The following is a 12,570-nucleotide window of genomic DNA, read 5'->3' as shown; positions in this document are numbered from 1 at the left end:
AGAATTAGCCAGACCTGATCCTGCTTACCTTCCAAGTTCAGGTAAAGTCAAACAGATGCTGCAACCTATAAACTCTAAAAACACCAATATGTCTGCGGTTCACCCTTAATTGTCATATTTCTTTACACTCTCCTTTCATAAAATAACTGCACCTTAAACAGTAATATTTTGAGAAGCCAGGGAGGCACACTTTTTAAAAAATTATAGTGTTTAAGATGACAATAACATTACTATAAATCTTAAACAGAACAAGGAATTCAGGGGATGCATATGGAGTGGGTGGGATTTATTGCTACTGCATAGATATGATAAACTTTTCTAAGGCTATTTTCAACCAGTTTGTTTTCAATCAAAATTAGTATGAAATTGTAATCTATTTTTCTATTTTTCAGCTACACGATTCCAGAGAATTTGGAGTCTCAGATGGTTTAACTTTATTTTATTTGGTCAAAGATTAAATTAAAAATAAAAACGCATAACTAAGTAAGTAGAATAAATTAAAGATGCGTAGAAATGAATAAAATTTATGCATATATATACAAAAAGTAAAATCATAAAATACTAATAAGCAATAAGGCAGTAGCTGACATTGGAAAAGTACATTTTAGTCCCATAAATGACACTTGGCCAATCTATGCCTGGGTGGGGCTAAGCCCACTGAATTCTGATGGCAACTGCCATGGTGCAGAATCTAGTGACTTTCTTGAATATTTCTATGGAAATATCTGCTAATAAAAACTGTACAGTTTTGGACTCGGTTTAACTGCTGCACAAACACAGACTGGATGCAATACAATACTGTAATATAAATTGCCAAACCTGATAGAGTGGGCAGTTCTGGAAAATGTGAGATGTTGTTTCAATGGCTGCATCTGAACATAAGCAGTCTAGATAAGGAATGTTGCCGAGCTGTCTCTGCACTAGATTTAAGATCTGGATATTACATTAGTTGGCTAATGTAAGTGCCTTTTTGTTTGGGGGACAAATATCTTTAGTTTGAAAAATGAAGATGTGTTAAAAGTTGTCTGAGGTATAATTTGAAGCTAGGTCTGTTACTTTCTACTGTGAAATCAAGAGTGCATTATTTGTGTCAGATATAGCTTTCTCCAAAGCCATCACTTGCAGTGCCTGAATAAGGCCACAGAAAGAATGAAGAGTTGAATTATCTGTATAAGCTGAACCAAAGAATGATTTCCACTTTAGTTTCATTATCTTAGGTGGCATATTCTTATCCAGGAAGCTCTGGAAGGAGATCCTAATTCAAGTGTCAGTAGGGCACTGGGGATAAACCAAGGGACACAGAGAATGGTTCAATTCGCTGTGGACTGCACTGTTTCTAAAGGCTTTATGTTTTAATAAGAGTAGAATGACATAGAGCAGAAATGGTATCTCCTTGCTTCTGAATAATCTGCTCTTGTCTTTATTTGTACATCAGAATCCTTTGGAAAGAAAACCTGTGATCTAAAGGGTTTACACCTTTCCCCTGTTTGCATCTCCCAGCTTAAGAAGTGGTTGTGCCTAATCCTCTGTTGCTTTATGAGTCTATTGGATGTCCATTCCCTTTTTAAAAGCATATTCCCTGTGAGGAGACTAATGCTTACTCAGCATGACAATTTGCAACTCAGCAAATATTTGCTGTACATGTGAACCATCAATTGAAGATAAATCACCTCATTTGATTTTTTTTTAAATAATTTCCCTATAAATGTACGAATCTGTGCCCTCCTTTCCTTTGCAACTGATCAAAACAGTACATTTTTTTTCTAATATGGACTGAGTTTTAACATCTACAAGAACACAGTACCAGGTGGCAGTTATTCCTGGCCACTGACCCATAAATTCTTGGGAAATTGTCTGAGAAGCCTGATGTGCAATGCATCATTTCTGCTAACATCAGGGGAAGTCTGCTTGTCTGCTAGTTGGTGCAACACAAATAGAAGAACAACAAACCCATTTACTCCCTGCCCAGTTACTACGTGAGCCACCAACCCTATGAGCACTGAGTTTGCCTTGGCATCTGAACAGCTGGTCATTGCAGAATGGCTTCCCAGGGAACTGTAAAAACCAATTGTGGCAAGAGATTAATTAATTGAAACCAAAGACATCTGTTGTTAATTAATTCCCCAAAGCATGGTTAACTCTTCCCTTGCTCATGTTTGCAGGATTCCAAGCCAGCAATTCTCCCAGCCAGACAGCCAAGCTTAGGACATGCCTATAGTTCAGGTGGGTAGCAAAATTATATTAGGGGGAAAATTAACTAATTAAGAGAAACAGAAGATAAAAAGTCTTCTTAAGGGATTTAAGAAGTTAAATCCCTTAATTTAATTGTGGCAAGTTCTTAAAGAGATGGGAATACCAGACCATCTTATTTGTCTCTTGAGAAACCTATATGCAGGTCAAGAAGCAACAGTGAGAACTGGACACGGAACCACTGATTGGTTCAAAATTGGAAAAGGAGTCCGGCAAGGCTGTATACTGTCGCCCTGCCTATTTAACTTATATGCAGAACACATCACGAGAAAGGCAGGGCTAGATGAAACAAAAGTTGGAATTAAGATTCCCGGGAGAAATATCAACAACCTAAGATACGCAGATGATACTACTCTAATGGCAGAAAGTGAAGAGTAACTAAAGAGCCTCTTGATGTGGGTGAAGAAGGGGAGTGCAAAAGTTGGCTTGAAACTCAACATTAAGAAAACCAAAATCATGGCATCCGGCCCTCTCAATTCCTGGCAAATAGATGGGGAAGAAATGGAGGTAGTGACAGATTTTATTTTTCTGGGCTCCAAGATCACCTCAGATGGGGACTGCAGCCAAGAAATTAAAAGACGCTTGCTCCTGGGGAGGAAAGCTATGGCAAATCTAGACAGCATACTAAAAAGCAGAGACATCACCCTGCCAACAAAAGTGCGTATAGTCCAGGCCATGGTTTTCCCAGTTGCAATGTATGGCTGTGAAAGTTGGACCATAAGAAAGGCTGAGCGCCAAAGAATTGAGGCCTTTGAACTATGGTGCTGGAGAAGACTCCTGCGAGTCCCTTGGACTGCAAGGCGTTCAAACCGGTCAGTCCTAGAAGAGATCAACCCCGACTGCTCTTTAGAAGGCCAGATCCTGAAGTTGAAACTCAAATACTTTGGCCACCTAACGAGAAGGAAGGACTCACTGGAGAAGGGCCTAATGCTGGGAAAGATTGAGGGCAATAGAAGAAGGGGACGACAGAGAATGAGATGGCTGGATGGAGTCACTGAAATAATAGGTGTGAACTTAAATGGACTCCAGAAGATGGTAGAGGACAGGAAGACCTGGAGGAATGTTGTCCATGGGGTCGCGATGGGTCGGACACGACTTCGCAATTAACAACAACAACAAAGGGATTTAAGGAGAATTCCAACAGATGCTTTTCACATGAAATATCCTTTTGAGTGGCAAATAATAAGGTGGATGTGAAAAGTAGATGTTGGGTCTATCCTTTATTCATATAACTCCAAAAGATAAGGAAAATCTTCTGTTCTTGAAAGAATTTGATATCTAAATTACTGCTTGCCATTTAACATGATTTTATTTTCAAAGTTTTGAGTTTGTGTGTATATTTGTGTTAGCATTCCTACTCACATGCTAGATGACTGATTCATTGTTTGGATACATTTCTGATTCTTGCATAATGTGATTATTAAAACAATATTTTGGAACACATTTTCAAGACCCATTATTGATGGATAACTGCAACTGGAAGCAAGTTAAAATATTCTTTTAAAGCAACTTCATATACTGATAATACAAGGTAAGTGTGTGTAAATTCCCCTCACAGATCTGCATGCTTTCACTATAAGAAAAGTAAATTGTTGAAGTTTGTACATTCCAAATTTCAACAAGATGCATGCTGTATGTATATTTTATATTAAGGTATTATATTTATGTATAGAGACATTTCAACTGAAATGTATAGTACTTTTAATTCCCAAGCCAGTACACAACACTGAACAATTTTAAGAGTCAAAAGTGAAAAATATTTTTATTTACAGTAACAAAAACACATAACATTAAACTTTTCCCATACTACAAAGAGGCAGAGGACTGCCCTTACATGCTACAAACTGTCTCATCCACTCTCCCCAAGATACTGGATGTCAGTGTTGTCAATGTTCTTTTTAAGAGTATATGAATTTTTTTTCTAATAGTAAGTGACTCATATCCGGTATCTTTGAGTTGGGTTTAGTGTTTTCCTGCTGTGGGAAAAAGCAAAGGACAGCAGTTTCCCTTGTCTTCTTTTAAACCAAAATCTGTTCAAAAGCTTTTTCTTGACAGATGCCAGTGGTGGTAAAAAAAGGCCCTTGACTTTGTGCATTGAAAATGAAGAGCGACATGTTCTGGTCACATGGAATGATACAATCCCAACACTGACATGGACAAATGGAAGATGAAGCAGCAGGAATGAGATATGGTCCCGTCCCTGAATTCACAGGAAAGATCAGCTCCTTACTGCTGACAGGTACCAAGTGGATCCACACTAATAAGGATGAATTAAGGTCTGTTCTCTGAATCTTGTTACTGGATGAATTTAACTGGTGTGCTAGGGATAAACCCAGAACAATTGCATGAAAACATTAGGTGAGCTGCCATTGCTTTGCATGCCCAGGAGGCAGCACAGTTACCAACTAGTGGGCATCAGATAAGGCAGCAGTAACTGCCAGAGTTAAAACAACCCCTGCAGCTGGACCAGTAGGGGGAACAACTTGCTGTCACACTAAACATAGCCTGGGCATGTCTGCTGTGATCTTTGGATTTGTGTAATTGCTTCAGATCTCAACCAACCGGCATAGCTAGCCATGCAACTATTCTTCTATGATATTTGGCTCAGGCAGCAGGAACACTGCTATTCCCCATCCTCCATGTGGAAAGTTCTGATGTGAGGGCAAAGAGAAAGAATAAAGACAACGACTACATGGAGATATACCGCTACTTCTTCAAACGTTTCGTTGCAGTCTGGGAAAAAAGCAACCACATCTTCTAAACAGTTTCTGAGCCCAGAAATGTATCCAATAGAATTAACTCTGTCAACTCTTCTATTCTGGTCTCTGGATTCAAACTGGGAACTTCTCAAACCTCTGCCATCTGATAACTAAAGAAGAACAATAAAGACTTAATTAGCACAGTTTTCCCCAAGGATCCCATTCGGAGCTCCTGTTCAAGATTTGATTTCAGGAAGAAAAACAAAGGCCACAGCACTCCATGCAGATCTCCAGGCAATCAGCTGACTCACAGCAGGCATCAATGATGCCACAATCCATGTCACAGGGCAGGTCACAATCAGCACATTCCCCAGAGCCACAGCAGCAGCAACAGATGCAAGAATCCTCAGAGCTGCAGGAGCCACAAGTGGCACAGTCCAGCATGATGTTGCAGAGGGTCAGGAACTCACAGAAGAGGCAGGAGAGAATACAGTGGACGCAGCAGTCTGCAATCGGAAAGAGACAAGACTATCAAAAGCAGGCCACAGATAGCCAGGTACAAGAGGCTGAAATAGGGCAGGAAGGCTGGATCAAAATTAGAAGAAGAAGAAATGAAAGACAACATTTCGCACAGCTAGAGCACAGCAGGATGCTGCAAAGGCATCACTCTGAAGCTCTAAGGATGCCAAGAAGAGCACTAATGTTCAAACCAACCAACTGCATACCAGCATCTGAAAGCTCCTAGGACCAGCCTTAGAAGATTTTGTAAATACCCTGCAGATGCAGGTGAATGGTTGGATGGGCCTCATAATACAAAATTCTTGCTTCCATGGATCAGAGTAGAAACTAGTGGCCTTTGAAGGGGCTGAATGTATGAGTAAGTAAGTGATTATCTGGGAGGCTACAGCAAAAATAAAACTAATGATCTTTTGGCAGTTTTGATTGCAAGTCTGGAGTACTTCCAGATATACAGCTCATAATATTATCAATCAACAGTGTAGCTAGTCCATCTTTCTATACTTAACAGATTTTCTTTGAAAGGTAAACAGGGGAGGGGAAGAAATACTGAGAAAATGCAGGAGAGTGTCAAATAGAAGAGAATGCCTTCTGGACTGTCAGCTTGTTGGAAACAACTGCCATTGGGCTTCTCTGGCAGAATGACAACTAGCACCCAATAAATTCAAGAGTGAATGTATGTCTTAAAAATACTTTAAAACAACATTAAGGTCTAAAACCAGTGCTTTAAAAAAAAGATTGGGAGAAAATTTGGGGGAGTACTGATTACAATGGATGGTGTGATATTAATTTGGATGGGGTCCTTGTACAGAATGTACTTGTTTCTTTCTTTCTTGATTTTGAGAGAGTTTTGAGGACAAGTGGCTGTAAAATCTGTATAGGAGGTGCCAGATAAGCCTTGTTCTTCAATGATATTGCTCACATAACACTAATCTCCTGCAGGAGGAATCCAGGCTGACTCAAACTCAATATAAAACTCTCTCTTTTGGCTGATATCACTTGAGGTCAGGACCTTGGACCTCTCTAGGAGCTTTGGTTTTTGGAACCCTTGAGTAGAGATTATGCCTATATTAAGATTTTCATAACAGTTTCATTGTACAGGTAGTCCTTGGACTTGGCAGTTGGGACCAGAATTGCTGTCGCTAAGCAACATAGTCTTAAAGCATGATATCATGTGACTGCGCCACTCAGCAACAGCAGTTCAAAGTCCTGCTTGCTGTTGTTAAGCGAGGACCTCACGTGACCATGACTTCCTGCTGACTTCACTTGTGGAAGCTGATAGGGAATACTGGAAATTTTGATTGTGTGGCTGCAGCTCACTGTGATACCATAATTGTGAAGTATATGCCTAACCCCCAGATCATGCTCACATGACTGTGGGGACCCTGTGATGACTAGAACTCCAAGGACTGGTCATGAGTCTCCCCTACTCAGCACTGTTGCAAGTTTGAATGATTGCTGCATGAGTGGTTGTAACCCATCTGTATTTCCCACATTAAAATGTCAGAAAAACATTCACTTAATGTTTGGGAGTTATGGGATAGTAGAGAAAGACTGCAAAAAAGAAAGAAAGGAATTGCGAATAATTGTGGAGCTTCGACTACAATTCTTCTAAATCGCCTCATAAATAAATGAATATTTGCTTGCAGTACTTACTCTCTTATTAATTGTCTTCCCCTATTTGTACAGTGTCTTCTAGATAGTTAAAACCATGTTTTTTTATAAAAAATAAATACATTCAGGAATGCAATTTGCAAGGGTGAGGAAAATACAGTGAAGCAGGACTTTGGCATTTATATTGAAAAACAAAATGCAAAACACAGAAAGGAACAATGGAATTCAAACTCCTGACCTGCCTAGTTTCAAAAGCAGAAAACGTTCCCCAAACATATGTTTATACACAGCAAAGTTGCTCTTTTGTTAATTCCTGAAATGCTATTCCCATATAGGGGCACAATAATAATTAAAGATAAACGAATAAAGGCATGACTACCCAGAAATTTCCTATTTTTAATTAATGCTTTTGAGGACAGTGGGCATATAAGAAATTCCCTTAGTTCAAAAGATACAGGATGTCTTCCACCATTTGGCCATGTTAGTGGAAAAATCTGAATGGAAAGGACACCAATGTCTTGGGATCAAGAACTCGTGTTTTAAAAAGTGGACCCAATTCTTAATAATCTCCCAAGGTGAAGAACCAGTTGAAAACTTAGAGCTGATTTCCTATCTTAATTAACCAAATTCTGAAAGGGGAGCGAAATACACAGGTCCAAAACTAATGTAAATGAAAAGCCTTAGTCTTTGAGGTTGGATGACAACTATGCTTTTCTCTTTCTCATCCTATATGCCTTCATTATACCTGTTCTTCCCCATTTCTTCTTTATCCCAACCCTTCTTTATCCCTATGTTATTGTTAGACTGAGAGTTTTAACCTTGACCAAGGGCTAAATTACATCATGGACTAGAAACCAGAAGACAGTATATACTATGGACAAGGTGAATATGCATTCAGTTGCTCCACGAAATTGTGAACCAAAGTCAATGTAGACTGATTGATAATTGGAGATATGAGCAATTCTTTTCCTCTCTTCACTTTTCCCTACTATTGAATTTTTTTCCACCTATCCTTGATTGGTTGAAACTATATTCCTATGAAAGTTGCTGTCCTCATTACTGAACCCTCTTCTGCCTCTATTCCTCCTGTTTGAAGTCTCTGCAATCATCTGATTTCCCTCCAGTTCCCTTTCAACCTTGGCAACTTTAAGATGCATGGACCTCAATTCCCAGAATCCCTTCACTGCACTTGGCTGACTGGGGGAATCCTGGGAATTGAAGTCCATGCATATTAAAGTTACTAAGATTAAAAAAAACTGCTCGAAGGGGATGGGGTCAAAGTCTAGCCTATTTGACAATCCTGAAGGCTGTTCTTGGATTGTTTCAGAATGAAAAGACCAAGTAGGAACATGGTCTCTCTTTCCCTCTCCCTCTCCCTCCCTCCCTCCCTCCCTCTTTCATTTAGAGGACCAGGTAAGTGAAAATAGTCATGCAAGCAGAGAGATACCTTCCTGTGCTTCAGTAGGGATCTGAGAGGATGCTGATTTGGAGCTGCTCTTGCTTTTTTTGCTGATATGACTGTTGATGGAGTGATGCGACTGCAGTTTCCGATGAGGCTTCTGGGAACTTGACAGTGATCTAAGTTCGGAGTATAAAATCCCATTGCCAGCCTCTCCTTTAGAATTGCTGAGGTCATCTGATATATATCCAGCACCATTTTGTAGTAATGGGACACAAGTCAAGTCTGAAGGAATCTGGACAGTGACTCGGCTTTGAGGCTGACCTGTTGGAGGAAGAAAGACAATGTTTTCTTTAAAAAAAGATCCTAATTGTTTAAGTCAAGCTTTGTATACATCTTCTCATGGACTTGATAGATAATGTAAACTGTTTGAAAAAGAAGAAAAATAAATAAACTTTAAACAGTAAATCATCTTGCTTTTATTCAGTGTCAAGGAAATGCTTCCCATCTGGATTTCTTTAAATTTTCTGAATGTATTTCTTTTTCTTTTTCACTTATTATCACTATTTTATATAGAATTTTAAATTAACTCACCAGTTGATGTATCATTTTTTTAAAAAAAGAATGAAAAATTCTAGCCAGACTTTATGTCATATTAGTATCTGTTCCTCTGCAAAGTTGGAGAGAAGCAAAATACCCATTAGGATCTGTGGCTAATTTTTTAACCCTTAGTTTCAAAACTAGGAATGATCTTTTGAAATGAACCTGGATAAAAACAGACATACAAATAGGACAACATAAAATTGTAACTGTAGCTTCCACAAGATTAAGTTGGGAGTGGATGTACACATGAGATTTATCTTATTTTGAATTAAGATTTTTTGATGTCAGTTTTGATAATGGCGTTTTATGATTGAGCAAAAAGAGAATAGATTTCTTGGAATTATTTCTATTTCTTGGAATTATTTCTATTTCTTCTTATTGTTTCTTCTATGCATAACTTGCTCCTGGAGCAATCATTTTATTGGCTTTAATTTCTCAGAAAACATTCTGAAAAATAACTCTTATTTCTTATTTTTAAAGTCTGCTTTCCTCTACAGTCCTTAGTGCAATTAAATCTAGCAGCTAGACATGTAACTGAAATCGAGATACCAAGAACACTTAATTTAGTCCTATGGTCTGCAGTAATATCCTTTCCTGTGACTATTTTTTTTTTGAATTTTAATTCATAGATGAAGTAAAGCTTCTTTATAACAACGATTAAAAGTCTCTTCGTGTTATTGTTTCTATTTCAGGGCAGCTAAGGGATTAGCAATGAATTGTCCCATCACGAGTCAGCTCTCAGAGAAGTAGCTTCCTTTAATATCAGCTTCAATTATGAGCAACAAAGGTTGGTCACAAGTTAGCAGAGATATATTTCTCTCATGATAGATGCAAACAAACATGATGTAGTAATCAAAGATAATTATGTTTTAAGGTAGGACAGCAGCTGTTCCTATGAGGAGCTGTAAAAAATAAAAAGAAGAAAAAACTAGCTAAAGATGTAGTTGTTCCTTTTCCTTTAACAATAATCACCCTTGAAGTTTGAGACAACTAAAAAGCCCTTCAAACGCAGGGCAATGTTCCCATATGCTAGATATGCATAGAAATTTACTGTCTGGAAATATTTTTTCTCCAAAAGTTAAAATAGTATGGTCTTTTAAAATAGGTTTCAGAGTATATATGACAAAAAAAAGCTAACTAAAGCAAATGTGTAGATTAAGGTATGGTATTAGGAGATTTAACCAATGATTTTTTTTCTGCATTTCAACAATTTTTAAGACCTAGAAAGTGAATATCTGCACATCACCAGGGCTTTTAAAGAGCATTAAAGTGTTCGTTATCCTTTATCTTCAGTCTCATTGGGGCCTGCTATCAGGCAGAAAGTTGGAATAGAAGTATATTAATTTAATAATAAATATTAATAAACAATCGTATTCAGAGTTGTTAAGAACGATTTATGAGTTTTAAAACTCAGAAAATTGTATTGACCACATGCCAAAACTGAATCTATGTAATGCAACATGTTTTGGCATGAAAACTACTCATTCTGTGCCAGTTATTATTATTTTTTTTTAAAAGGAAACACATATTTGGAAATATTTCCATTCAACTTTAATTGCATTTATATACTAGTAACTGTGTTCAGGATCACAGCAGAAGTCCAAAACAAACAAATAGAAAGCTCTTCAGGAAATTGAATTATCTGGGAAAAACTGCTTGAAAAATACAAGCATTATCCTGATTTTAAGTCTTCCTTGGTGGTGGTGGTGGTGGTGGTCGTGAGAGCAGAACTCCTTGGCTGTATGTCATGCCTTGGAGGATCGGTCTTTTCTGTGATAAGCAGCTTCGTTGTCTTTGCTGAGCACTATTAGACAAGCCCAGTGCTGGCTGACCTGTTATTCAGCTCTTCTCCACTACAAACCATGCAACAATAAAAAAGCAATTCTGATTGTAAACTATTGTCTAGCTATAACTGTGTGGCTGCATTTTCTTCAATGGAATTTACTAAGTATTTATGGCTAAAAGATCATATATATAGACGACTACTTTGCTACCTCACCAGCACACCGGATTTCAAATGATATATACCAGCCGCTTGAGGAACAAGTATTAACCAGATCTAAATGGCAACCATTCTGTTGGAGGCAACATATTAACTGATTGTGATTTGGCTGTGAATGCTCAAGACTCCTTTAAGCATAAATTCATAAAAATTCTAATATAAAGAGAAAAAAATAATGCTAGTGCTTTAAGTATACTCTTTTAGGGCATGATATTTTGAAGTCCATGTTTCAATTCTGCCATGCATGCATTTTGGTGCATACATTTTCTACAGTCTATAGTATATTATATCTGAAATGAACAGTATATATAAGAAAATGGCCTGGTTCACACATCTACATCATGGACTTTTGCCAAGTGTAGTAAGTCATAATTGGCTGGGTTCACATAATACACTAAACCAGGGCTTTTCAACCAGTGGTACAGGTACCACCTGTGGTACATTGGCACCTGGCAGGTGGTACGCGGCCACCCTAGAAAAGTGGTAGTGGGGGAGGAGAATGAGCTGAACCGGTGGCAGCACCCCCACAAGCCTGAGCGAGAGATGGCTGGAGCTGCAGGGCTGTCAGGGCTCAGCGGAAGCGCCAGGATCAGCACCAGGATCCAGCTGGAAAGCAGCACTGATCCTGGCACTTCTGCTGAGCCCAGAAGAAGCACTGATCAGCTGGAATGTTGCAACATCTCCAGGGTCTTGTGATTTACATTCAGATGCTTGGCAACTGATTCATATTTATGACGGTCACAGTGTCCCAGGGTCATGTGAAGTAATCAAAACCTGCTGCAACCACCCACAGCAGATGGGGGGGAATAAAAATCAAACACCCCCCCACCCCCACTGCCAATCCTCAACAGAAATGCTCACAACAATGAAAACCTCGGACAGGAGGAAGAGCGCTGCAGGGTGGGCAGGCAGGAGTCTTCCTCGGCTGTGGCTTGGGGGGGCACTTTTTTCAGTGCTATTGTAACTTCGAACAGTCACTAAGTGAACTGTTGTAAATCGAGGACTACCTGTACTTTATCACTCCCCCCCTTTTTTTTTGGTCATCAAGTTTTTGACACCTTGCTAGGCGATTGGTGGTACTTGGATGTTGCCATATGCTAAAAGTGGTACAATAGGTGAAAAGGTTGAAAAGCCCTGCACTAAACCAAAGTCCACCAAAAACACATTGTCGCTTTAGTACAATATGTGAATCCAGAACACATTGAATGAGCTTTTTAAGAAGTGCTACTCAGTTGAGGAAAGGTAAAGGAGCACTTTGTACACTTTTAAAGAACCCATCCCAACTTTTCCAGTGTTAGCCAAATGTTTAACTTTCTGAAGATTATAATTAAGCAACGTCCCAATGTTCTTGTAATCAGAACAGTACAGAATGATCCTTGGATATACAAAATGTGTTGAAGCAGTCTTAAAATTGTTGATTTAATAGACAATGGACAGATCTGTGGAAAAATTTAAATTATCTTGGCCAGTAAAGATATTTGAAGGAA

The 12,570-nt window shown here is 38.7% G+C and overlaps 1 protein-coding gene across 1 annotated transcript in view; it reads right to left on the bottom strand.

Moving 5' to 3' along the window:
- Positions 1 to 3,984: 3,984 nt before the first annotated feature.
- The window catches only part of MDFI (MyoD family inhibitor), a 50,857-nt gene continuing 42,271 nt past the window's right edge, over positions 3,985 to 12,570 (bottom strand). Inside the window, exons 4-5 of the mRNA XM_039339862.1 lie at positions 8,527 to 8,802; positions 3,985 to 5,455 (exon numbers count right to left, since the gene is read on the bottom strand). Of these exons, the coding sequence (XP_039195796.1) occupies positions 5,199 to 5,455; positions 8,527 to 8,802 (533 nt within the window). The 3' untranslated portion in view covers positions 3,985 to 5,198. The remainder of the gene's footprint in view (positions 5,456 to 8,526; positions 8,803 to 12,570) is intronic.

This window comes from Crotalus tigris, unplaced genomic scaffold, assembly GCF_016545835.1.
Source record: "Crotalus tigris isolate CLP2741 ecotype Arizona unplaced genomic scaffold, ASM1654583v1 scf7180000017550.10884619, whole genome shotgun sequence".
NCBI classification, from domain to species: Eukaryota; Metazoa; Chordata; class Lepidosauria; order Squamata; family Viperidae; genus Crotalus; species Crotalus tigris.
The sequence above is the reverse complement of the archived record's forward strand: the minus strand, read 5'-3'. Positions and strand labels throughout refer to the sequence as shown.